Below are 26201 nucleotides of genomic sequence, written 5' to 3' on the forward strand. Positions count from 1 at the left end.
ACTTCTACTTACTTGTCCATCAGCGCGGCCAACTCGTCCAGAAGCTCGACGGTCTCGCCAGGACTGGCAATCCAGGCCGTGGTGCCGACGCTGCGGGCGCGGAAGTCGTTGGCGCCCGCGCTGAGGAACTGATCGCCGACGTGAAGCGTGTTCTCTGGTCCGATTGGCTCGATGGGTGACTGTTGTAGCTTCTGCTGCTGCCTCTCAAAATACTGCTGGCACACCGTCACACCCCAGGATTTATCGCCTATGTCAACAAAGACATCGCGACCTCCATTGCTATTGATTTTTAAAAAATAGAAAAAAATCACGCGCTCAAAGTCAGCAGCATATTTGACACACATTGTATACACATCAGGGCACACTTTATTGTCCAAATAACAACACTTACAAGGCACAGAACGGCACCTCCTTCCTTCTCCCCGCCAGACTGTTCTCGAGCAGCCTCTGCACGACGAGCACCGTCTCCTCCAGGCTCTCCCGCGGAATCCGCGCCCCCTCAGGCTCAGGAATGATGCCGACGGCGCGATCCTTGCGCATGACCGCTGCGGGCAGGTGTAGGACGCGGACACAGTCCCGCAGCGCGGCCTCGGCGTCGTCTAGTAGGGCGGCGATGTCGGCCTCGCTCCAGGCTTGCATCTCGGGGGTTAACCACTCGTGCCGCGGAACGGGACGGAGGTAGTAAGGCGGAGCGGCAGCATCGAAGGCGAAGAGGTAGTTGGCCTCGCCCCCCATGACAAGCAGGTTGGCACCCAGGGACGGCGGGATCTGTTCGGCGGCGGCCGCGGCGGCGAGAGCATCGAGGAGTCCGTGTAGGCGTGCGTGGTACCGGTCTTCGGTGGTATAGCCGGCGGCGGTGACGATGCCGACGCGCACGCCCCGGCCCAGCAAGTCTAGCAGGCGTGGCACGAGGGGGCTATCAGCCTCAAGGCTCTGCCCGTCCTCGTAGAGTGTGACGTCCCCATCGAACGTGGCGAGGCGGAGACCGCTGTAAGCCGTGACAGCCATGGCCTGGGCCGAGTTCAGGATCAGCCGTACGTCGTTGAAACTCGGGCTCACAAAACGCCGACTGCTGATGTGCCGCGTGCGGTCTTGATACCTGAACGCCGCCTCCAGCGGCAGACGTGTGAAGAAGGGCCCGGCAGACGGGACCAACAGCTTCAGCTTCGAGGGTGGTGGTTTGACGACAGTGGTGGCGGCGGACGGCGCTTGCAGGGCGATGTGATCGTCTATCATGACCTCGACGTCGCGCATAATCTCAGCGTAACGCCTTGCGGCCTCCTCGGCCATGTGCTCGAGGGACAGGTCACGGCCATTGGACTGGAAGATGCCGTGCGGCTGGGAGTGGAGGACAAAGGGGACGGCGAGAAGGCCCTTGATCCATTCTGTACAGGACTGTCAGTGAATATTTTTGGCATAGCATTAGCAAGAAGATGTCAATCTTTTTATTGTGATGTAGTTGTCAGGTACTGCGAAGCTGCTAGGGGGTCATTTGGGGGTTGTGATTATGGAGAGCCTCTTCCACACAAGCCGTGTGTCAAACGATTCTAAAAGAGAGACAAATGAAAAGGGACATCTGATGGCTATTGTACCTATGAATTGGTCCCTTCTGTGCGTTTTGAGGGCATCTATAGGTCCACAAGTCAGCAGACTTGAGCTGACGCAGGGTCAGAGGAGACACATCTCACATTCCACTCTGTACCTTGTCGTCATGATGATGAGAAGAGGCTTCTTGGATGGTTTCTAATGCACAATATATTTGCTCATGGATGGAAAAAAAAAGGACTCGTATTCGGTTTGAAGGGGCTGGGAGGAAGGAAGAGAAATAATTAGCTGCTGTCCAACTTAAGACATGGTGGTGCTGGACGTGGATGTTGTCCGGGGCGACGTGTCATGCTTTTGGGTCATGCGACAAAGAGCCTTCTTAGCACATAGAGCTTAGGGACAAGGCCAATTGAACTCTGGCGGACATGGCTATTTTCACAACAGGCTGTCTTATCTGGATGATGCCTCGTGTACTCTGAGGAAATGAAGCTTTTATTCAAGGGCTGGTAACAGAAGTTGAAAGCATTGAAAGGCAGCAACAACTGACAATAGTGACTCGAACCGTCTGTCATTGCTTATTTAATCACACTGTGTGACGATGCGTTACACCATGGCAGGGTTCATCCTCCCATCTTACCCGGCGAACTCTCGAGGGACACTTTCTTCTCTGGCGGAGAACCCTTTTCTGCGAGATTCTTGTTCCCCTCCCTCCCTCTTTCCCCAAAATATTCTCCAGTCAACACCTTCTCACTTAGATACAAAAGGTCAGGTGCCAATTGTTTTTGGTCACGTCTGCTGCACCTTCCCTTACCTCCTCATGCCCTCCCTCTCGAAGAAAACTGTCTGTTAGTTTTCTTCTCTCTAATCACATCAGCCACCTTCACATCCCCCGCTAGATACTTATAATGCAGCACGGTACAGTCTGCCTGTGCAGTAGGAAGAGAGTCAGTCCTGGTCTAATACTTAATATCAGATGCTTCCATCATGTATTTTCTTCTTACTGCGTAAACTGACACAACAGCATGGCTTTAAAGATCATGTAAATGTGACTACAGATAATATGACCATGATTGTTCACCCCCTCTAGTATGTGAAACCCCTGCGCCGCTGCTGCCGCCTTTTCAGCCCCTCTACTACTCCGAACTTGCCCCTGATGGGGTATTGTGCGCGGCCATGATCCTCATGAAGAAAGAAGAAATAATATCCATCGCATGAAGCCAAGGTCCTGGGGAGATGTGAAGTGTGTCTGTTGGGCCCACACACCAAGTCTTTCCCCCCTTCTGCATCCTCCAGGTGTCTTACATATTGTACTATGCGCAGCGGTGGCGCGGTATTTCGCAACAGGTCGAACCCCACAAAAAGAGAATTGCCTTTTTTTTCGCCTAGCATTTTGTTCCTCGGGGTCCGCTTCCTCTATACTTTGGTATCACTTGATGCCTTCCGTCCTCCCGCCTCGAAAAGAATCGCATTTGAGCTGGAGATCCCTTTCCCGCCTCGGATCAGGCTGGGGGATCGCCATCTTCTAAACCATCATCCTTCCATTCGGTGCAAGCGCTGATGACGGTCCTGTGCCCGTCATGCTAGATTCGTGTTTCCGTAGTGGCAGCACGCCATACATTGTAGCCTTTGCGACAATATTGGCCCAGGTTCTCCTAACTAGCGCCGCCGTTGGCCTGTTGGGCGGCTGCGGCAAGCTGCTGGGCGGCTTGTTGTGCGATAACTTGGTTTGCTTCCGCCTGCTGAACCACGTTCTGGATCACGCTCTGCTCCTCCCCAGAGAGATGAGACGAAAGGCTGGTGTAGAATTGGGGCTGTTCTTGTTGCATTCCTAATCCGCATATGTCAGCATCTGGGACTGTTCCCCTCGTTAACAAGTACAGAGGGCAAACCTACTCATGAGGCACGACCGGAAAATTTGGTATGGCTCGAGCTTGTCCAAGGGAGACTCGAGGAGCACGCTGTTCTCGCCGAGCTCGTCATCCGAGACCGGCACCTCCTCAACCTGGCCAAACTTTTGAGCCTGCTTTTCACGTTAGAAATCATAGACAATAACGGTTTGTTACATGGCTGGCACTGGTGACTCACCTCCTCGTTTAAGAATTCCAGATAGGCGGAGCTCTCGTCCTTGGCATCAGTGGGCTCCTCTTCCGGTTCCTCCTCTGCGGTCCACGCAGCATCATCATCGCCCCACTCATCATCATCGTCGTAGGTATAGTTGGCGTCGAGGCCGTAGTCGTCCTTCATGGCATCTTCACGGTCTGTAAAGTTAAGTCAGCATCGAATGTACCAGTGAAGTTGGCAGGGTAGGGTGAATTACTCTTGACTGCAGTAGGCAGTGTTTTGAAGAGTGACGTGATTCCCTAGATTGACATCAGCGATTTGACCCCACAGAAGAGCACGATGTGTGCTGCGTGGCACCTACCGTAAGTAGTCGCGGCCAGCCGACCGAGACGCTCACGGGAACCTGGTCAGGACTGAGGCCGAGCAGCGCCACTATGGCAACGATGCAGAGCTTCTTGTCATGGACCCGTGTGAAGGAGTCCATGGTGCCGAACCACATGCTGAAGAACTTGTTGGTCCATCCGTTGGATTCGAGCACCTGGAGCGCCAGTATCGGGTTGTAGTAGATTGCGTTGATGACCATCTCCATCAGATGGATCTTGTACGACTTCATCTTCTGCTCGGGCTCGCTGAGAACGTTCATGGCCATGCTGATAAAGCCCGAGACGCAGTTATCGATATGCCCTGGCAGGCTAAGCATCATGGCTTCCGACAGCTTGCACGCGCAGATTCGGTCAATACCGCCCACCTTCGGGTCCGAGAACATATCAGAGACCATGGAGTAAAGGGCTTGGACGTATTCAGGGTGCTGAATGAGCTGCGGAACGCCAAATTGGACGAAGTTGTCGAGCGCGGGCAGCATGTCCTCCAAGTACAGCTCGGCGCCAGCCTTGAAGGTGCGGTGGATCAGCTCAAAGGCCTGCCACATGGTAGGGGAGATGGACTTCGCAGCAAAAGTGCAGCTATCAATGATCTCAAACACCTCGTTATACAAATCTGCAATACATCAGCATCAGAATGACATGTCGGGGAAGAGAAGAAGGGGGGGGGGGGGGCGGTTGTTTTCGATTCCATCGCAGAATTGGGCTTACCATAGAGCTTGTGATCGAGGGTGATCTGGACGACAGGCATGAGAACCGCTTCGATGTGCAAGAGAACATCAGGTGTGCTCTCGAGGGTGAGGATCAGGGTGCCGATCGTCTGCAGGACACCGAGCGCTGTTATACTCTTGTCGTCCAGGAAATCGCTGAAGTCGTCCTCGTCCCGGTTGTTGTTCCGCTCGAGCAGCTCGTTGACGATCCTGAGGTACGTGTCACGCAGCTGCTCACTGAGAGCCACCGCGAACGGGGTGAGCTCGGTGGCAAATACCTCGACGAAGTCCTCCATCACGTTGGCCAGAGCGTCAATATCAGCCTCGTTGGCGAGCTTAAGCAGCTGCTGCATGATTGTGGGGATGGAGGTCTGCATGCTCGTGCGGATAATGTCATGTCGGATCAGAGGCTGCAGTGCGAGGGCCGCAGTCACACGAACAGGCAAGGCCGGATCAGCCATGCAGTCTAGAATGTTCCGGTAGATGGTGAGCAGGTGGTTCTGGTCCTTGAAGTCCAGCTGCTCAAACTTCTCGATGGTGTCGCAGGCCCGCGCGCGTAGATACCCCTGGGGGCTGGTGAAGTCGGGGAAAACGTATCGCACGAGGAAGTACTCGACCTGGTCCGCAATCGGCGATTTCTTGCTCAGGAGGACAGGAGCGAGGGTACCGATCATGCGCAGGGCACCTTCCTTGGAGATGTGGTCCTTCTTGTCCGGCTCTGCCGTCTCGTAGGTGCTGACGACGCTGTTCACAAACGACAGCAGCTCGAACGTTTGCTTCCGGCGGTTCTTGGTCAGGGTCACGAGGAAGTTTGTGGCCGAGACATCGGGGGCCGAGACCTCTTCGTAGAAGTTGAGCTTTCGGTGGAGGTACTCCTCGGGCTCGTCCTCAAATTTCTCGAGGTCTTCTTGAGACAGACAGAGTACAGGGAAGATAAAGTGGGTGACCAGATTTGTCAGGTGCGGCCTCAGATGCGCCCACATTTCCTTAGGGCGCACGCATTCATCCATGAAAACGATCGAGTAGGACAAACACGGCCTGCTCAACCATGAGGTCTTGCTAACCCACTTCTCGATCTCCTGTAGGTAGTGCTTGAGGATCTCAGGCGCAATGTTGGCAGCAAAAAAGTTGGCAAAGGCCATCTGGTCCGCATCATCCTTGGTGATTGCATGTGGGTTTCCATGCCTATTGTCACGGGTCAGCCCTCTATTCGCGACCTTGTAACGAGAGAAGAAAGGAACAATAATATGCCCACCTGATGTATAGACGGTTGAGATTGAAGTATGCCCATTTCTTTGCCTTCCACCAGTGATGCCGCTCGCGCTCGACGGGGTCGTCTCCCATAGCGATGGCAGGAGGGGCTTTAGAAACGGTTTGAAGGAAGACGGTACACCAGCCGATGGTGTTTTGCTGTTCACGGAGGAAGGCAGCCAGGTCGAGCTATACTCATCAAGTCAGTCCAAGTTCTTCTTTCAGATGCGACGAGGATAGGTATATATAGAGGGGGAGAGAGAAGAGAGAAACTGCTGACCCATGTTGCGTGCTTGTATGCTTTGAGAGCAATGTGAAGCATTTCTCCGGCCTCCTCGCTCTCCTGCGACACCAGTTCGGTCGAGATGGCCAGCAGGCGAGGGAAGCTGGCCTCGACGATCTTGTCGAAGTGAGCCTTGTTGTCACCATCGCTGGCCTTGAAACGGTAGGCCCGGCAGATGGCCAGCAGGCACTGCAGACCGGCGAGGACGGAAGGCGCATCATTCGTGTTCAACAGCTGGATGGTAAAGTCCATAAAAGTAGGCCACTTGTCAGGGAAGTCCCAGTGCAGGATTCTCTGCAAGATGGGGATGAGTTGCGGGCGGATCAGGCCTTGCGAGGAGGCCAGGATTGGGAGTAAACGGTCGCGGACTCTCGCCTTCTCGTCTTCTGGTATCGGGGTCTCGTTGGGGAAGTGATCTGTGCCTGCCCATGCCCGGTTGACGCGGTTCTTGAGGTAGATAACGGCTGAGATACACGTCAGTACTAGTATTATGAAGTGTACACGGCGATGCGAACGGGTTGGTTGAGGTGGGTGGTTCAGGGACGCGTCTCGAAAGAAGTGCGCCGGAGGTGTAGCACGTACTGGAAAGGCGGATGTTCTGTTCCTGCTCTGACTGCAGGATCTGAAGGAGGGCGTCGAGAAAGCCATTGTGTTCCTCTGCCTACATGCCGCGCGCACGCACACACACAAGGCGGGGTGGAGTTAGCTATCGGTGCGCCGGGAAAAGGGAGGGGCTGCTGGAGGGACGAAGAAGCGGTAGGAGACGGGAGACGGATGCCAGGACGCGAGGGGGGAAGGGGGCAAGAGGGAGATGGGAGCCAAGAACTTCCAATGTGGTCATGGGCAAGGAGGCCGGGGAGGGACAAGAGATGGACGGGGGCGGCAGTGGGCTCGGGGGGGGTTGCGTACCTGTTTGAGCTGCAACTCGGCCCTCTTGCGGACGTTGGCGTCTGCGTCAAGAGTCGCGACGATGCAATTTCTAATTGCAGCGGCATCCATCTTCAAAACCAAGCGTGGGGCGTAGACATGCAGCAATAGGCAGTGGCGAGCGAACGAGTACGTCGAAAGCCGTGCAGAGAGGGGGAAAGAATTTTTGTTGCAGAATGGCAATGACCGGATGTCTGGAGATATCAAGGGGATTTGTGCGTAGGTGTTCCGGTCGTTCGCTGAAGATTGTGCGTGTGCGGCCTTTGGGCGGATGTTGGTATCAAGAAAGTAGGATTTGGGTTTGGACGTGATGGAGTGGCATCTGGTGGTCCCCTCTAATTGGGCTTGCGGTGGCCTACAAAAAAAATAGCTTGAGCCCCGCCGTGGCTGGGCGTGCCTGGCGTTCTGGCTGGGTGGTTCCCCCTCTCCTTGCACTACCTTCCCACTGCGACTTCCTCACCCACTCACTCTCTCTCTGTACGTGTGTTACCCCCCCTACAAGAAAGCGAGTTTAGGCCCTAGGAGGCTCTTTTTCAGGGACCCTACCCCCACTACAGTTACACCCAGCCAATGATGGGGATTGTCTTTGTATTTGTTAGTTCAGGGTACCGCGGATGATGCGGTGTTGGAGGCGGCGGGTCAGGTACCCCAGCTAGCGAGTGATTTACTGTACTAGGTCTCTGTCAGGATTTGGGAGCTGGATTGGATGGGAGGAAGTGCCTAGAATTTTAACTGTTGGACAAGACTTGTCGATCGTGGAAAGAACAGAAAAAAGTAGCACCTCCTCATATTATCCTAGCTACGACCAACAGTAATTAGCCTGCGTGGTTCTTCTGTCTCGACGGCGGCCTGCTTAATCGCATCTAGCGGGAAGATATTTGATTACATTTCAGAGCAGCTAGAGAAGGATGCAATTGGGAGGAGGTGTTCCAGGCGTCGTCTCTCTTGTTGTTGTTTATTTTTTTTTCTTCTACCTTGCCCCTGTGCTCACAGGGGTGTCATACTACACAACAAAAAAACCCATTCACCTTTCAAACCTTGAACTAGCTCAATCCAAGATTATGCGTTATGCTCCCTCCTTACGAGGCCGCTCTACTTAATACATTACTAGTATTTTGCAACGATCCATCTTCTCTCTGTCTCCATCTCTCTCTTCCAGTCATCATTGACAATATAGAAGGAAACAACATGGAAAGAAGCAAGATCTACAATCCCGCCTTCAGCGGCCCCTGTTCATCGACTAGGATTAATAAAGTAGGCCACCTGCTAAGGTACGCCCACCCATCGCTCAACGCCTCACCACCACAGACGCAGATGCACTCAGCCGATCTGTCACGTCAGACATACAGGATGCTTCTCATGTCTTGTATACGCCAGACGGGCCTCAGGCTATGCGGCCAATCCTAGGAACGGTCAGAGACAGGTGGCCAAAGCGGACTCCTCCGCTACACACACACACACACACACACACACACACCCCTCGCAGGAGCGCGCGCCTCCTATTTGCCGCACCTCCTGGTTGGTACTTGACAGTATGCCTTCTCTTGCTGCCCAAGGTAGGCTTCCGTTCCTGTCTAATTTGTAGACGCGGAAGCGCCCTCCGTGCGTGTGCTGGCCCAGTCTGACCTTAGCCCCTTGCTGCCTCCGTCTCCCTTCACATTTCTATGATCATACAGACAAAGTTCCCTCCAGTCCACAACAATGCACCAGTCAAGCATCGGTCTATTCCTGGAATCCGTGAGAAATGCACGTTTGTCACGTTACCAGCTGATAACAACCACGCTCATTGTTGTGTTCAAGCGAGTCAAGTGGGTTGCTGCAGATGGATACAACCAGACAGCACTACACGCAGGAAGACATTGAATCGCATGGGCACTATCCATACTCTGTTGTCATCAACAGTCGAAGTCCAATTTCAGTCGGTGAGTCTCTGCCCACCATGCATTAATCAACGCCCATCATACAAATAAAAGGCAAAACCGTTTCGAAGAAAAGAAAAAACCAAGAATCCGGCCGCCAGGATTCGCCTCTCTCCTGCATGCACGATCTCGTAATCCGTAACGTGAACCTTTAAAGAAAAGAGTATGATCATCCACACAACACCCCTGCAGGAACCATGCTTGTTCACATCCAGTTTTACCATGCAAAACCCAGTTGCTCGGCCTTTTCTCCCTCTAATCATGTACACACCAATCCTCTGCCCAGATCTGGCAGTCAAAATTGCACGCCCCTCCCCTTGCTGGATATCTTCATGCCTTATCGATAGGTTGATTTGTGATTAAAAGATGCTGAATGCCTAAGGTTAGCAATCCGCCCGCGGGGGTAATGTCAAAGAAAAAGAACGAATCTCCAGTCCACGGCTGTGGATGCCTTCAGACACCAAACGACCGAATCCGAAATATAAAAACAGGAAAAAAAACAAGACATACGCGTTCGGATGGATCCAGGTCCAGGCTTTTAGGGGGCCAATGCAACCAGTGCCAATCCAGGCTCTGGTTCACATCTCGCCGCGGGGGAGGTTGAGCAGCCACGAGGAAAACGGATCCGCAGTGCAGCTGCGAAAACTCCTGAGTCCTGTTGCAGTAGTCCAGATCCTGGGTTATGAGTTGATTGACAATCACCGATACAGGTGTGTGCAAGGCACAGGCAGATTCGACTCTTTCGAAGACCATTGCTATCAGATCAAGTGTCTGGCTCCCGGGAACTGGGGTTGACACCTCTGTTGTTGACCAAGAAAGCAGAGAAACAAGTCCAAAATCTTTGCAGGAGCAGAGCGCAGCCCAAGGATAGGAGACAAGCGTGTTCCACGGGGTTCAGAAGGTGGGAGATCCGCAACGTTGGGCAACGACTGAGTACAAGTCCTTCATGGAGACACTGCGATTGATGATCTGGCCCGGTACCTCAGCGAGGCGGCCGACATGCTGTCCAGTCTTACCAGCGCGAGATCAGAGAAACTTTCTTCTCCTTCAATCACACGTTTGTGTCTTTGGTCCTGGAAGAAAGGGAGCCTTGGGGAGGTGCCAGGTGCGGAAGAGAGGCGAATTTGCCATTCAGCTGCCCCATGTTAAGGAGATCGCCTGGACGCTGTGCGTCTCTGCAAGATCTCCGAACAGCAGACGGAAAGAGGGTCTGGATGGTGAGCCAAATCCTTGAAATCGCTTCACTTCTTTGAAAGATCGTCGTCCAAGACACCATCCAGAACAATCCAAATAAGGGTCCAGCCATGGTGGAGTCGATTTTACTGCTCCGTTGTCTATAGTTGGGATCCGAAGCCTGTGGTCAACTCCTTGGGAACAAGACCTCGGTACGCCACGAGAAATGTCCCATGTTGAAAATGGGCAAAGCTGAGAGGATCCATGCCGAGCGAGTTGGAGCAGCCAATAGTAGCCATGGCCTCTGGAGTATGCACAGAGCTCTCACCTTCCAACGAACTCCGAACTGTGTCAGCGCAGACTCGCATGAAGTCCTGGCACGAAGGCACAAGGCCTCTCCCCAAGCCGAATGACGCGGCAAAGCCAACAAGAAAAAGACAAGACAGGAGGGGCATTGGCCGGTGACGATACCGTGCCAGAAGAAAGGTAGTTTCAGTCATTATATGGGCGGCGGCGTATATCAGTTAAGGTCCTGGGGGTTTGTGCTTCTCTCTGTGTCCCTCATCAAGGTTCGGTCCAGCGTAGTGAAACACCGCAGGAGCCTGCGACATCATCAAAATCATAAACAAAGAAACACGACGGGACGCATCGCCCGACCAGAATGCAGATCGAGAAAAACAACCGAGGCCATGCGAAAAAATTCCAGGTCCAAGGAAAGGAGGCAAAAGTCCAGGTGAACTCCAGGAGAGCCGGGGCGCCACGCCAAATTGAAGTCGAAGCTGTACAGGTCCAGGAGATCCGGTCGCTCGTGAGAGAAGGGGGGGGGAGGGGGAGATGCACACTTGCAACTTTGAAGAGATTTCTTCTTTCTTCTTTTTTTCTTCTCTTCAAGAACCTCTCAACCAGGGCGTTATCCGGGCGGTAAAAGCAGAAAGCAGCGCAAACGCCATTCCGAAAGAAAAAAGCAGGAGGGGTCCAGATCAAACAAGGGAGGCCGGTGCTACCCTCACTCACTCACAAGATCCGGTCCACGCCGTGCGGCTCATCATCACTGCCCCAACGTAAGAGTAACGGGGGGGATTACTGAGCCCGGCGATGCCTGTCGGACTTGCTGTAGCTGCCGTCGCGGGTGTCGCGATCCCGGTGGCGGTGGGAATGAGAGGTTCCACTGTTTCCTGTCTGAGCTGGTGTACTGGTGGGAGAGGAAGTGGTCGCACGAGGGAGGGGGTTCTGGCTCGCAGGATCGTACTGGGGCTGGGGGTCATACTGGTAAACCGGCGGGCCTGAGGAGTTGTAGTCCTGCTGGGTGGTCGCGTAAGTGTTCCCACGGCCGTACACGGTGTCTAGCGGCTGTGCAGGGTGGCCACCTTGGTACTGGCCTTGGCCATAATACCCAGCGCCTTGGGACTGGGGTTGGTAGGCAGAGGCAGACATCCTGGAGTCCGGGTACGGGCGACCAGACCGGCTTGTCTGGTGCGCGCCCACGTCGAGGTACGGAGGGCCGCCTCCCTCCGAGCTGTATACGGTGGCGCCATAAGGACCTTGCGTATAGGCGCCCTGTCCCGATTGTGCGTTATACCTGCTGTCCGGTGCCTGGGATGTAAAGGCCTGTCCTGTAGCGTACTGAGGGTTGCCATATGGGGCCTGTCGGTTGTCATATGGGAAGCCCGCTCCTCCTGGTCCCGCTCCAGCGCCACTGTATCCGGGAGCATCGTTTCCAGGGTACCTGGGCACAAGGTCATAAGAATCACGGCTTGAGCCGACAGGGTAGGAATATGCAGGAGATTCATACTGTGCAGGGGTTGTTGTGCTGTTGAAGCGACTGGACGAGTCGCTGTATCTCGCTGTCGGGGTGTTAGAGAGTGTGCTTCTCATAAGAAAACAAGAGAGATCGCTTGAGGTGGTTATACCTCCACTACCGCCAGAGTGACTCCTCCTCTCCTGCTCCCAGCGAGCGGAGTCGTTCTTCAGATCCTGGATCATAGCCTGTAGGGCATGACAAGTTTATACTTTTAGCTTCGTCGGGCGCATCGGGAAGGAGGACGAAACACAGGTAGCACGTACGGTAGTCAGAGCTCGATAAGCAGTGACACGATAGCCCTGCATCATCTGGCCGGTAGTTGGGTCCTGTGAAGAAGAGGCGACATCAATATGTGTGATTATCTTTAAAGTGCAAAGGGCCGGGGGGGGGGGGGTTCTCCTCTCCTCGGTGTTGTGACGAAAAGAGCGCGCGCCAACAATCAGGCAGCAACAAGAGGGGCGGGAGGGCAAAGGCATACAGTATAGTTTCCAGGTCGGACGAGCGCGTCGTTGCCAAGATAGCGGCAAATGTCGGCGGTGATAACCTCGCGGTCTATTCCATCGCGAGGTACGAAATATTCGTTTTGTCGTGGCGCTGAGGCCTGCGCCGCGCTTGATGCGCCGCCATCTCTTCTTGAGGACATCGTGTGCAGGTTAGGGGTGGTAAGGGAAGAAAAAAAAACTACTAAAAGTGCAGATCGTCCTGTCTAACGGGGGTGTGAGTTGAGAACGAGAGGGATCGAGGGATTTCCTGTTCAACTCTAGAAACAGATTGACACGAAAGAAGCCACGAAGTGCAATAGGGAAGAACAAACAGCTGGCACTTGGGGAGGGAAGAGGAAAGACAAGGGATAATTGTCTGAATGTCGAGGTGTCTAGGACGAGTAGGCTTTTTGGGAGGTTGTGAAGAGAAACAATGTGGTCGGTTGGGGAGGGGGAAAGAGAATGGGGGGAAGCCAGTTGAAGAAGGAACAGCGGTGGGGGGAGGTGGGTTGAGAGAGAACCGGGGGGGGGGGCGAGACCTTCGACCACTAGCTGCTAGAAAGGAGCGAGTGACTCTCAGACCCAGAGTTAGTGAATCTCCCCCCCCCCCCTTCTCAGGAAGGCACAGGCGACAGGATAGGCGGCCTGCGCTTGCTGCTGCTACGTGGTGGATCCTTCCCAGCTCAGAGTTCTTCAATAGGGCTTATGGCCCTCTGTGGAAGACGAAAAAAAAAAAGAAAGAAAAACACCCAGAGAGAGGCAAGACTAGGCGGCCACACAGGGCAAAGGGAACGAGGGTACATTGAGGGGACAATACCACAACCTCCAGAGACACTGGCACAGTAAGCAAGTAGTGGCCTGTTTCCATACAGTCCCCATACATCCCAGCGTGTGGTTGGCAGGTCACTAGTTGGAAAAACAAGGGCCTGCTGGACCTCATCCTGGGCCTACCGTTGGCTGAAGGGCTTTCCATTGGACCCACGGGCCACACAAGGCCAGGCTAAACAGCCTGACAGAGCGCCATAGATCTCCCCTGAGCTGCAGGATTAGGGAGTCTACCGATGCAACGGGAACAGGGGCTTCCCGGGCTTGTCAGGCAGCTTGACGACATTCTTGGGTGTCCTCAAAAGATTGGGTCGCTGTCGGATTTCCCTGGGGCTGGCCTCTCTCTCTCTCTCCACGTCAGGCAACGCACGTGGGGAAGAGTGAGAGAGAGAGAGAGAGAGAACAGAGGAGGTTGGGGGGGGGGGGCGAACATCTCACCGGCATGTCATGCAACAAGCTGCAGCTGAGTTGATTCTTTCCTCCCTCAAGTCTCCGAGACTGCCTCAGCTCGCGCAAGACAGCTCGTGACTGGACAACCAGCCTCTTTTCCCCACCGCTTCGGAGGACGAAAAAGGGCTGCGCACTGCAGGCCGGTGTCATGGTCAGCATGAGACTGGGTCATCGACTGGACATGCCTTCCGAGAGGGAGCATGAGCGTGCGTGTGAGCCACAGAGAGGTGGGTGTCGCCTACTACCAGTACAAGTATGTGTGTGGCACGTACCACAGGATGTACCACAGTACCGCACCACACCCACCATATCGTAATACAGGACCGAAAAGGTTCTGGCCATGCCCTGCCCCTACCATTAAGTACTATAGTAAGTACCTACCCAGTACTGTAGTAAAGGTACAACTGACACTTGCAACCAGAACAAGGTCCAAACAAGGTTCCCGGTGAGCCAGCGGGAGATCACCGCTTGCGTGGGAGAACCTGGTTGGTCGGCCAAGCGGTACCACCCCCCCCCTTCTTTGAATGTACCTACTTATACTTACATGGTGAGGAAGCCTAGTACAGGACTTTCGCCCATTAGTTTTGGGGTCCTGAAGTGTACCTAAAACAAGCGTTGCAACGACAGCATCGAAATGCACTCATGCTAAGGGACTACTAAATCTGTCGCCTTTTGCAGGTTCAGGAAGCTGTCTGTTGATCATGTCCTTGTTGATTGTCGATGTTGTTTGTTGTTCTTGATTTATGATGACGATAAATTCATATGAATATTGATAACTACAGTGATGATGATGGTGATAGTAAGAAGGATGACAACCTTGGGCGATATTGTGTCCAACTGAGCAATAACCTGCCTCCATGTTCCTGGGCAGGACCACATCCTCCGTGGTCGCTCGCTTGTTGTCCCTCCTTTACTCACGTCCCGAGACACTCGTCAACATATCTTTGGGTCAACATAACCCAGCCAGTCGGTACTTCCGGTGAGGTACCATCTCTATGAGGCCCCGACTTTTCATGTCTGTACACTCTTCTTTCGTCAGCAAGAGAAGCATGGAATGGGCGAATAGATGCCCATGCAAGGCCATACCACCGCCAGACGATGAGAGAGTTGCAGCAGGCTTAGCCCGGCGGTGAGACGAAGATCCCCAGCTCGCCATGCCCGTCGGCCCGGATTTTTTTTCCTTCCTTTCTTCTTCTCTTACCAAAGCCTACCTGGTCTATCGTCAGCAGCAATGGATTATAAAATAGAAACACAGAAGCTTCCGCTCGTAAGCAGCCCGCGACCGCCCGCAGCCGAGGCTTGCAGCCGCATTAAAGTCGGTGATCCTTTTGGGCGTTAGCTTTGCCAGGCATACTGGCTCGTGGAGAGAGCGAGGCCGGCTGATTGCGGAGAGCGGAACCGCAACACACATAGTACTTAGTTATTGGAACCCCCCCCCCCCCCTCCAGCCACGCCAGCGGATTGATTCCACCACCTCTGTTGTACACCAATGTTGTGGGCCGTCAACAAATGATGTTTTGAACCATTCACTTGTTCACTCACTCACACAAGTCTCGCGAGCTGGGCTGCCCCATGACCGTCACCACATCTTCTTTGTTTTATGTGTGTGTGCAGTGTTTGACTTAGCTTCGCACGAGGCGCCATTGCTACCCTACCGACATGGCTGCTCCTGGTGGCGAGGCTGCCGAGCATCACGCCGCGCAATCTTACGTACTATTTTTTGGTGGTACTCCCAGTGTCCCCTACACTGACTGCATCACAAGGACGAAGATCATCATCAGGGTTGGCGAGCGGGGGGAGAGGAGTGCGCTCGTTCAAATTCCTGATTCTTGGTCCATCCACCGATCCATCCACCACACGTCGCTGTTATCGCCGAGTTATCGCCCAGTGGCAAGCTCGTATGCAGCAGTCATCTCCATGTCTGCATATCGACCGACATTTGCGACGATGCCTGTGGTCCAAAACCAGACCACCCAGGCCCTACCGACACGATAGCAACGGCGCTGATATTTAGGAGGCAAATCAGAGCAGAGCACGAGGGTGCTGCCCTCTTGGTCTGCCCACTGAGATGATGTAAAATTCCTTGTGTGTGGGGTCTTTTTTCCTTCCTGTTTTTTTCTTTCTTTCCATTTTCGGCCTGAGGCTGTTGGGCTCCAATGCGCTGGAGCCTGACGTTGGGCGGGAACAGGGATTATGGGTCCAAGGCGCCCTGGTATTGTCCAATAAGCATCTCGACCACACCATAGATATTGATACATAGTTGCATAGTACATGGGTACGTACGGTACTTTGCATGTGGACTAGACAACCTTCACCTGATGAGGCACGTTGTAGCGAGAACAAGATAATTGTCGTACCCGCGTGGTGACGGCAGAGTCGGAACCATATTAAAATAAAGGGGCTTCACGATGGGAACGAATGTGTTGCGAGACCCTGTGACTTGGCACCACAGGATATTCTGTAATTGTGGTAGTAGTATGTATTCAATGTTGTTTTGGCTGGATAATATCGACTCTGCTCTATACGTACTCGTGTGAATGCCGTCAATTGTCTCCCTGGTTGATAGGCAGGGCGGCATGTGTGAGGGTCGATCCAACCTCGCCCTTGCAGGTACCGTGCCTCGCCCCCCTCGCCCGCCGTCTCCAAACCAAGGGCGGACGCATTTCACGACTTGGGCTAGATGTAGATGCATCATTCTGACCGAGGTGTGTGTGCGCGCGTGCGCGCGCGTGGTCAGCAATCAGGGCCCCGGAACAAGCGAGTCGAGGGCCAAGACTGATCTTCCGCCTCGCTACATTTCTGGCTGGATAGTGCAACATGCTGGTGGGTATTGGGTCGGAGCAGCGGTCGAGGTTGCGTTCCTTTTCATTCAGACTCAAACGTGAGGCTCCATCGGACAAGGACCCGATGTTCTTCGGTCACCGCTGGCTCTGCTGCAGTAGAACGGGACTGTAAACCTCATCCTGCTGTACCTTTCCCCGGCAGATGGATTCCCCTGAAGGATGGCCACAAGCCTTGAGGCGTGGACTATCCCGCCTCCATCATCCCCGAAGGGCTCGCAGAGCATGCTAGATTATACGCTGACGAGAAGCGGCCTTCTGCTCCGTCTTATTGGGCGTCAGAACAGAGTGGGGGGCCCCTTGTTTTCAATGGTGTGAGGTCCGGTCATCCAAACTTCAACTTGCTCTGCCCGTTCTCCATCTTTTCCTTGCTCTTGTTGGTGGGCCGTCTGGCCGCTACACCTAGTGTTCCCGTGCGGGTGTTGTTGTTGCGAGCTGAGGATGATGACGAGGCGGATGGTGCAGCTGCAGACGCAGCGCCGTGGCCAACAAATGCTCGACTGCCACGTTCTTCCTCCTGGAGATCTCTGGCAAGGTGCTCGTCCTGATGACACTGGAATTCCTCGGCGGCCTGAAAGCCCTGCCTGCAGCGCTCACACGTGTAAGCCGTGATTGGAAGCTGCATCTGGCGGTCACGGTCGAGTCCCTCCCTCGCATCATTTCCTGCAGATGCAGATTGCCGCCCCGAGATAGGATTGCTGTCGTGACCGTGCGACGTTTCACTGCCTTCGACCTCTCCGTTGCCCGTATTCAGAGACGACGTGTCGCCGCCTGCAAACTTGTCGGGCTGTTTCAAGAAGAATTGTTGGATGCCAGGCGTTTTGTCCGATTTCTTTTGCTTGCCCGAGGGGTGGTGATGGAAGTGGCGATGGGGGTCTGGTGACAACTCCTCAGGGGCCTCTCGAGAAGCCCTCTTCAGAGCCTGGGCCTCTTCTCCCTTGACAAGAAACGCGCCGATGCCCATGTTCCCGGTGACCCCCTCATCAAAACCACCCACGCTGAGCGACAGATTTGCGCAGGGCCATACTTTGCCCTCCAGGACAATCTGGTTTAGCAAATTCTTTCCGAGTCCGAGCAGCATCTCCTTGTCGATTGGTTTTCCCTGGGGGATTGGGCTCTGTCTGGATTTGGTCTGACCTCCCTGTCGATGGTGAAGGTTAATGGTCCGAGGACGTCTTTTGTTCTCGAGGACACCCTCTTCGACGAGGCGGGAGAAAATGTCACCCACGAAGATGCGAAGCCATTTGATGGCCTGCTCGGTGCTGTTGATGCTTGGTCGGAATGATTTGGCCGACAACATTGACTTGATCTGGACTCGGGAGTTAACCTCCGACTGGTCGATGCCCCTGATGGTATTGTATACCCAACTTCCCGTGTCGTCTCCCAACTTCAGCTTGAGCTGCTCGATAGGTATCAATAGCAGCTCACTGACGGCGTCGGTACCGAATGTTTGCGCGACTTGGTCGCCCAACTTGCCGCCCAAATTACGTATCTTGGTGAACTTGAAGCCCGACAAGAAGTGAGCGATGGCGCGATTTCGGACGACTGTCTGGCCATTGGGCTTCTTGGAGCCAGAGCCCAATTTCGAAAGCATCTTGTTCTGGGCGACACCCGCCGACTGCACCACGAAGCCAGTCAGCTGATGTTCAAAGTCTTACACTGCAACCTAAGTAGAGGCTACTGCTTACGCATGTGAAGTTCAACCTGTCACGGATGGCCTCCCTGACGCCCCTTACAATTTCTGACCCGATCAGAATTGCCACGTCGTCCCAATCTGGGTCGTCAGTCTCGGTCTCTGTGTCATCCAGGTCCACAAGAGCGTCAGCCTTCCAGTCCAGTGCCGTGATGGATGGCACGGGGAGTTTCTCAGTAGGATCATCGTAGGGTGGCGGGCGGTTGAGCTCTGGAAACCGCGTGGTCATGATAGATTGGACTTGAGCAGATAGATCGAGGAACTATGAAAATATGGTGGTTAGAACGATCCATCTCTCAGGGCCAGGGAGGAGAAGTCTGGTGACCGGGCATTAGCACTCGCCACTTCGTCGATGGAAGCTTTTTCCACCTTTTGGAGATCTGCCGGAAGTGACTCCTTGATGACGGCCAGGATGTTCCTCGACTGCATCCGGTAACTACAGTATTGAAGCATCAACATCATGTGGCTTCATTGCTGGTTGGGTCTCCCCACAGAGAAAGAGAAAAAGAGAGAGAGAGAGAGAAAAAGAAGAAGAAAGAAAAGAGTTAAAAGTAAAAGCTGGGAGGGCGGTGCTCACGGATCGAGTGACACCTTGTCAGTGTTCACCACGGGGTCGTCTCGGTACGCCCAGTTCTCCTCACCTTCCCGCCACGTAGCGACATGCTGACAGATGAGGTTCTCGCAAAGTTTCTTTGCCTCGCCAATGTCATGAAATCGTCCAACGCCCTTGTCCCTGGCAGGATAGTTGACGGCAATCAAGCCTTGCCTGGCGCGTATGTCAGAACAGTCCTTTCCTTCTTGTATCGAAAGTCTTTTGAAGAAGAGGGAGGGAGCCACCGTACCACTGCTGCACAGCTAGGGGTTGGTCGTCGGGAAGGTCCAAGCGCCGCATCTCACACTGCGCATAGAAGGCATCCAGGTCGATATGGGCCACGACTCGGAGAGGGCATGATGTCGAATAGGATGCCAAATGAGCAAAGTTGCGATACGTGAACTTGGATCTCTGGCGTCCAGGAGCTCCAGCCGGGGACGACTGCCTGAAGCTTGGCGGCGGGGACGACATGGCGCCAGGTGATGTGATTGATTCAGGGTCTCATGCCGATATTACGAGAACGCATGACGGGTCAAGCTGAGACGAAAGACATCGGACAAGCTCTGCAGCGCCTCAGGATCTCAAGACGCAAGTGGCGTTTGGTCGAGGTCGTTCCGTTGGGATCGAGGACGTTCACGACGGGCGTGCAGGGGATTAACCCTGCATTTTGGTAAAGGGCGGCGTTAGTGGTGTTAACAGATGTGCACTTGCCCGGTCATATCCCGCTGGTAGTGAGTGCAACGAACCACATGGGTATCAACTCAATTTGGTCAAGCATACATGACACTAACTACCTCAATCAACCTCTCCTCTTATCCACGATCCATCACATTGTGACTAACCACTGCTCTCAAGGAGCAGATGCGCCCAAATTACTAGCTCACCTCCATCACGATACCTCAGTTTTCAATGGGATGAACCCTGGCGATGTACTGTCTCTGCTCAATTGATGGCCCCACAGTGCGCGAGCACCACAATGAAAGCCCCAAAACTTCCACAGTACATTGGGGTTACCAAAATGAGGATCGGATCCTCATCTGGCAAGCAGCAATCCAATCCAGGTGGACGGGGAGACCGTACCCCTCTTCTTGTCACTCTTGTCCCTTTTCGTCTTCTTCTTCTTCTTCTCCTCCTCCCGTCATCCTTTGCTGAATGCTGCCGGGTGCTTACTCATGCTGTGTTCCGGCGGCGGCAGTCCATTCGGTTACCTTTCTCTCACTGTCCGGGGAGGGGGGGGGAGTGTGACGCTGAAGAGAATCTGGTAGTCAATCTGCAACGGCTGCCTTTGTGCTTCCATGAGCTTTGCTTTAACATGGCTGTTGGCATTTCATGAGCACACGTGGGGATGCGAAGTGCGAACCTGTGCTGTCTGACGATATGCTTGATAAAAACTGCTTTGGCGGGGTCTCCGCCAAAAGTACGAGCAGTGCTCCAACTCTCTTCCCCCTCCCCCCCCCCGGCGCCCCCCTTCCTCCAGGTGGACAAGGTCAGAGCCCATCGGTCGCGACCAGACAGATCCGACTCCATGGTCAGTACGTTCAAAATGCCTGCCAAACTCATCACAAGAGGCAACAGTTTGCGCAGCTGTCCCTGCCGCATGGGACCTTTGTCCTATCTAGCGACAGAGTGTGGGGGGATTGGATACCGTCAAAGACTAAACATGCCCAAGTGTAACATCGTGTGAACACTGCAAGACATCGGATCTAAGCTGACCATTCTTGCTACTGCTGCTTCGGATTCTATGCCATGTGTCCTGAGAACAGTACATTCTCTCTCTGGTCGCATAATACGTCCATATAGGCCTTTGACGCCGTCGCTCCTTGTATTCTCCTTTCTTTCTTTCTGTTTTGATTGAGAATCGAGGAATGATACGCCTGCGGCAATGTTACTCCTGTCTGTGACGGCTTCTTGTTCTGTTATAATGGGGACCTAGCATTGCTTGCCGAGGGCGAAAAGAAGCACAATCACTCCTGCAACCAGCAACGCATGTGGCTTTGGTCTCGGTCGAAGCAAGCATGTCGATGAGCTGGAGGACCGTCACTCCTGCTTTGCTCGTGCTCGCCCCGATGCTGCGTCCTAGTTCGGTCTGTTGCTACTTCACGATGTGTCTGCATTCCCGAGCATGCATGCTAGACATCGCCACGGCCTCGATCGGCCGTGACCTAGAACCTCAACATACGACAGTAATATGCCGGGCCCTGAGTCTAACATCAAGTGCTCATTCACGACAAAAATTCGGCCTCAGTGCCCGACATATACTCGGGCGGCCCAGCAATGGAAACCGCATCATAGCCTCGAAAGTGATGTTCAGGATTGCACAGAGAGGCTCTCGTCAATTACTGTCCTGGCCATATTCCTCTCTCTCCTCTCTCTCTCTCTCTTTCTCTCTCACTCTCACACACACGTTGTTCTTCCATTATGTACAAGTTGCTGACCTTGAACCGCAGGGCGAACCGAGGCGCGTCGGGACCCTGGCCGGAAGGAGGGGTTCCTTCACTCCTATGCAGTCTATCAAACCCTTGTGATCGCAGAGTATGGTGCAACGAAGATTCCTCGGGGTCTGGGCCAAGACACATGGGGGACCTAGATCGTCCTAACATTGTCTGTCGTGCATATGCACAGTGTCAGATGACGAGGAACCACGTCCAAACTCTATGTCATTGTTGCCGCAATAAGGCTGCGGGCACAACATATCCCAACCCACGTGCTTTGGGCTCCTAACACCTGGTTTCCCATCCGAGGGACAGAAACCGATCGGGTCTTCTTCTTCCATATCCGAGTATCATGTGTCATCACAGAAATTGGATCCCGACGAGAGTTTGAGCGTGAATAGGGCTCCGGACCAACTAGTGACTTCCATCACCAGCGTCAATGTGCTCAGGTTTGTATTTCGTTATAGGGCGAGAGACACGCACACGGCTCGTCGTGTCGTTGTTGATAGGGTATGGCTGTGTATTCCAGGTGCCCTCTACACGACGCTGCTACACCGAGACGGAAGGATGAAGGCGGGCTTGTTTCCAACAGGCGATGCTCCTGAGGAGCAAGGACAGACCAGCCGGCGTGCCGCTATCACCTCGGTCCTCATAAGGCTGCTGTTGTTGCGCGCCGTGCCCGGCCACGTGTTTGATGGGTTCTTGACAACGAAATTCTCTTGTTCCTTTTGCTTGCTCTTGTTCTTGCTCTTTTTGTTCCTCTGTCTCTGTTCTCTTTCCATGTTGGTGGGACCCGGCTCGCCGTCTTCTGCGACGCTACGAGCCCCGACAGCCCTACGGCCTCCCGCAAAATGAGCACACTGACAACGCCCTCCGGGCATCGGTCTCTCGAGCGTGGCAAGTGCAGAGAGGTTTCAGAAGCTTCCAGGAAGCTTCCACCGCCAACCAGAAGCTCTAGCGCCCCGTCTACCCACCAGGTAGGATTTTGGAGCCCACAGTCGACCTTTTCTTTCCCCTTCGCAGGATGTGCGACCCCCTTGCGCGGCTCCATATCGTCCTGACCGGCGCCCTACCCTACCAGCCTCCACGTTCCAAGGTTACTTCTTTGGTGCAGCTTCTTGACTCCATCTCCACTGCTCCACACATTCTCGGCCTACAGCGTCACGCATCTACTTCCTCCCGCCCCCCTCCCCCTTCCTTCCGGGTCGAGCGTGGAGCTTCTCCCCCACCCGGACCTCCCAGCTATTCATCGTGTACTGGCACAGCAGCATTCTCGACACCCCGAGAGTGACGAGATGGGCACACCACAGGATCCTACGAGAGCTTTGAAGCCCTGGACGAGGGCTCGGTGGATCCGCCCGGAGACTACACTTTGCCCTAAAAAGGGCTGTTGAGCCGTAGCCACCTGGTGAGAACATCATCTCGGTTGTGTCGAGGCTGACGTTTTGTCCCAGAGGCCCGAATTTATGCTAGCATTTTCGATGTTGTCCTCCCTTGACCTTGCAAAGCAATCTGGGCCAGAGATGAGGCTCAATAGTTGCTGTAGCAGATGGACACGGCTCATAACTGCTTTCTCTACATATATAAAAGTATATATATATATATATATCCATGTATTGTGGAAGATGCGGTGGTGTCTGTTGCTGTCCAGCTCTATCGACAGACAAGGTCGTCACAACATTTCTAGTCATCGCGGTTCACAGCACGCGATCGGTCTGTCCTTTTGGTGTTTTAAACCTGAACCATCTTGGCTCTTTGCATCGTCTCTGTGCTGCTAGTCGACCTGCCGATTCACGCGTGTGTACAGTCTAGCTGTTCCACTACCCAGGGCCCTCATCCCCAAACGAGTCCAGGGTCTCTACCATCACTCACTCAAAATGTAAAGTCTCTCCCCATTCGCCTACCGCTTCTGTCATCAGCACATGATGTAGAGATCCTGATGAGCTATACAGGGGTGGCACGGAATCTTACTCGAATGCTTCGGGCCACTGGTATTGTGCGTAGTGGTTGTTCCCTCATTTTGTGTCATCTGATCCTCCTCATCGGGAGAGAAGATGAGAATATATTTATATATCCAAGAGAAGTGTACACCATGTTTTGAAGACATGAAGTTCTAACACACACACCTCTACATAACAGGCTGCGTTTGCGCCCAGACAAAACCCCTCCTCCAGAACATGAACCGTTCTGATAGCCAGGTCTGCGAGGACGCAAGTTGTTCTCATCGTCGGTGCTACAAGTGCCGGGCTGTGCCCCAAGGAAGCTGCTACCACCAGGCCTACGATCATGAACAAGGATATTTCCATGGTCATAACCAGGAGTACGGTAGCTATCAACGACGCTGAGGTGGCTGACGGCCCAGGATCGTTGATGGGGAGGAGCGAGGGGGAAGTAACATCGAGAGCGAGGAGGCTGGGGGGTATGGGGTAGAGCGGTGGATGGGAGAATGGAGAGTAAAAAGGGAGGCAGGTAGGAGGAGGGCAAAGAAGGCAAACGGAGTGGGGGGTTGAGGGGGGTGAGAAGATGCGCAAGGGAGCCAAAAAGGCAACGTGATACGCATCTGCTAACGCTAGCTAGCTGCTCGTCCCGGAAACTTGGACAGCCAATCCATCTCTTGTGTAGCAGTAATTTCAACGTCTGACGTGCCGAAGCAGCTTTGATCCTTCGTTTCGTGGGAGAGCCGTTTGTACCGAAGAGAGAGAGAAGAGAAGTCCCCAGCCTCTGATGTTCTGGAAGCTCAGCCCTGCGTTGGTTCGTTCTGGGCGCCACGCCACCTTCTCGGCAACCAACCCGATACGAGATGCAGTTTAGTATCGAAGCGTGAACCAGATGCAGTGACACCGAGGAATTCCTACAGCCAAGCTGGCTCGAGTATCTGCCTTGGACAAGCTCTTTGCGCTCCATGCTGTTCCCAGGTCAGGCATGAGATCTGCAGCTCCGCTTTAGCGTTACCACACCCCAATCTGGCCGTTCTGATCACTCACTCGCCAGAGAACGAGAGGCACGAGGGCCCCAGGGGGGGGGGGAGGTCCAGACAGAGCCTCATATTTCTCCCGAGCACGATCTTCGGGCCTGGTTTCCGTGCCCTCTTGCCTGTCCTGGACGTCCCTTTATCCTACGCATCTCCGCTCACATCAATGCCATAGCCGCCGTGTACACAAAGAAAAAGAGAATATGTCCACTGCAACTGCACGCAGCCGTACGGTGCAGTTTCCGTATGGCCACAAGCCCCGGGAGATCCATGCAGTCATCCTGCATGTCCGAGAAGAAGGAAGCAAAGAAGAGAAAGAAAGAAGGCCTGTCGGGAACTCCTATAGGTCCTCTGCTTCAATATTATCTCTTCCAGGGGCACGCAGCCTCGTCTCGGCTCCAGTGGGTTGGGACCGCGATGGCTAACTGCAATGAGGAAGCATGGCCGAGAGGTAGGTCGAGTATACAGAGCAGTTGCTGATCTCGCGTGGTGTTCCATGATGGAGCAGTCTGTTCACCCTCCTTCGTGGTTGGGGTGGTCAGCATTTTCCTCGTGGCAACGTACAACTCCGAAGGGCAGAGCTGCTCTCATATGGTCATACTAGGTGACAACCCCCCCCCCCCCCCAAACAACCAGTAACGTGACAACGGCTGGCCCCATATTTCCTTATTTTCCTCCCGGCCCCCTCTACCACATCGGCCAAATATCCTCGGCGCCGGCGAGATGTTCCCCATTTGATGTTGTTCGAAGGTATAACAACAACAGGTCTAAGCTACAAGGTGGAGGAAGAGGGAGGGAAAACAGGAGCAGCAGTTTGCGGTAGACTAGACCACGGGTGGCGCAAAAGTCCCTCGAGCGAGTCACGTCGATGTGACCCCAGGGCGTAACGAGCCCCTCTGGAGCCTCAAGAAACCAAAAAAGGTAAAAATAGAGAACTATAATGCCTACGACTGGAAGGGAAGCGAGCGGGGGATAACAGAAGAAAAAAGTTGATCATGGCAGACCCACGCAAATTTTGCTGTTGGTCTTGTGTATGGGAGAGAGAGAAAAGCTGAAAGTGAAGCGTGTGGTGGTGCAGGGGTCAGTATACGAAGTCATTGGCTACCGAGCCTGATAAGACATGCAGGAAAAAGAGGTGGGTGGTGAAACGCAGCCATCACGTCACATTTTGGAGGGAGTCTTGTTGGTAACCCTGAGGTGAGGCTGCGCTGAGCAAGGAATTTCTCTCTCTTTCAGGTCAGACCGGAAGTTTGTTGTGAGGGAGAACAGACGCAGTGGTTGCATGGCAGGAACGACGGAAGAAACGGCAGCAGCAATTGTAGGCAGGGAGAGCACTGGAAGGAGCAAACCACCCAAAGCTAGTTTACCGTACAAGGGGATGTTTTTTTGGGGGGGGGGGGGGGGGGGAGGGTTCTCTCAAGGGCCAGCAATGCACTACAGGAGGGAACGGACTTTTGTCGACATTATCGTCACTAAAAACAGTTCTTCTTTTTTTTTCTTCTCTTTTTCTTCTCCTCCCATTTTTTGGGGAGGTGGTGACCTCATCTTCACGCTACGGTGGGATGAAATGCTGGTTCAATTTACTTCCCGGACAAGGACGATCTGTTGCATGGAAAGAGAAATGGGGCGGGGGAAGGAGAAGGTTCGTGCAAGGCTTATGGTTTGGCCAAGTCTCTTTGTCTGCAGTGTGGTGGGTCGCAACGCCGCGCCGCCAGGGCACAATATCAACTTCTGGATGAGAACAATACCACCACCCATGAGCAGATGCTGCTAGACATTGATCGAGGGCCTTCAACCACAGCACTTCTGCTACATGCCCTTCTAAGTGTGACAAAGGATGGAGATGTTTGTGCATGCGGACAGTCA

General features: G+C 53.9%; 5 protein-coding genes across 5 annotated transcripts; all 5 read right to left on the bottom strand.

Annotated features, from left to right (window-relative positions):
* Positions 1-8: 8 nt before the first annotated feature.
* On the bottom strand, positions 9-1713 carry Ins1 (putative Ins1, inosine 5'-monophosphate-specific 5'-nucleotidase; the record flags this gene model as incomplete). The annotated part of the gene is made up of 4 exons (XM_040921895.1): positions 9-279; positions 392-1385; positions 1593-1628; positions 1689-1713. 4 exons carry the CDS (start codon positions 1711-1713, stop codon positions 9-11), a joined length of 1326 nt encoding a protein of 441 aa, XP_040770994.1.
* A 1484-nt stretch (positions 1714-3197) lies between these two features.
* Positions 3198-7229, bottom strand: Nmd5 (putative Nmd5, karyopherin, a carrier protein; the record flags this gene model as incomplete). Its single annotated transcript, XM_040924929.1, has 10 exons — positions 3198-3373; positions 3439-3565; positions 3631-3803; positions 3863-3905; positions 3968-4602; positions 4698-5881; positions 5952-6136; positions 6228-6694; positions 6813-6891; positions 7140-7229. The coding sequence occupies 10 exons, from the start codon at positions 7227-7229 to the stop codon at positions 3198-3200; spliced, it is 3159 nt and encodes a 1052-aa protein (XP_040770995.1).
* Positions 7230-10026: 2797 nt separating this feature from the next.
* Positions 10027-10952, bottom strand: M406DRAFT_358682 (uncharacterized protein). Its single transcript, XM_040923974.1, has one exon. It carries the CDS (start codon positions 10747-10749, stop codon positions 10411-10413), a length of 339 nt encoding a protein of 112 aa, XP_040770996.1. The 5' UTR covers positions 10750-10952; the 3' UTR covers positions 10027-10410.
* On the bottom strand, positions 10938-12934 carry Hkr1. The gene is made up of 5 exons (XM_040915107.1): positions 12529-12934; positions 12314-12376; positions 12160-12235; positions 12042-12093; positions 10938-11975 (listed from the first exon to the last, which is right to left on the bottom strand). Exons 1-5 carry the CDS (start codon positions 12691-12693, stop codon positions 11330-11332), a joined length of 1002 nt encoding a protein of 333 aa, XP_040771103.1. The 5' UTR covers positions 12694-12934; the 3' UTR covers positions 10938-11329.
* A 4743-nt stretch (positions 12935-17677) lies between these two features.
* Rad30 (putative Rad30, DNA polymerase eta) lies at positions 17678-19540 on the bottom strand (the record flags this gene model as incomplete). Its single annotated transcript, XM_040915338.1, has 6 exons — positions 19183-19540; positions 18918-19106; positions 18683-18776; positions 18336-18602; positions 18011-18265; positions 17678-17956 (listed from the first exon to the last, which is right to left on the bottom strand). Coding segments are annotated over exons 1-6 (1305 nt in total), but the record flags the coding sequence as incomplete, so codon positions are not given.
* Positions 19541-26201: the final 6661 nt, after the last annotated feature.

Source organism: Cryphonectria parasitica (genome assembly GCF_011745365.1).
Source record: "Cryphonectria parasitica EP155 unplaced genomic scaffold M406scaffold_11, whole genome shotgun sequence".
Taxonomy (NCBI): Eukaryota; Fungi; Ascomycota; class Sordariomycetes; order Diaporthales; family Cryphonectriaceae; genus Cryphonectria; species Cryphonectria parasitica.

Coding starts and splice junctions, on each gene's coding strand:
- M406DRAFT_358682 (XM_040923974.1), bottom strand. CDS start 10,749: ATGACTGAAACTACCTTTCTTCTGGCACGGTATCGTCACCGGCCAATG.
- Hkr1 (XM_040915107.1), bottom strand. CDS start 12,693: ATGTCCTCAAGAAGAGATGGCGGCGCATCAAGCGCGGCGCAGGCCTCA. Junction 12,094..12,159: donor TCACTCTGGCGGTAGTGGAG/GTATAACCACCT, acceptor ACACCCCGACAG/CGAGATACAGCGACTCGTCC. Junction 11,976..12,041: donor AGCACAACAACCCCTGCACA/GTATGAATCTCC, acceptor CCTTGTGCCCAG/GTACCCTGGAAACGATGCTC.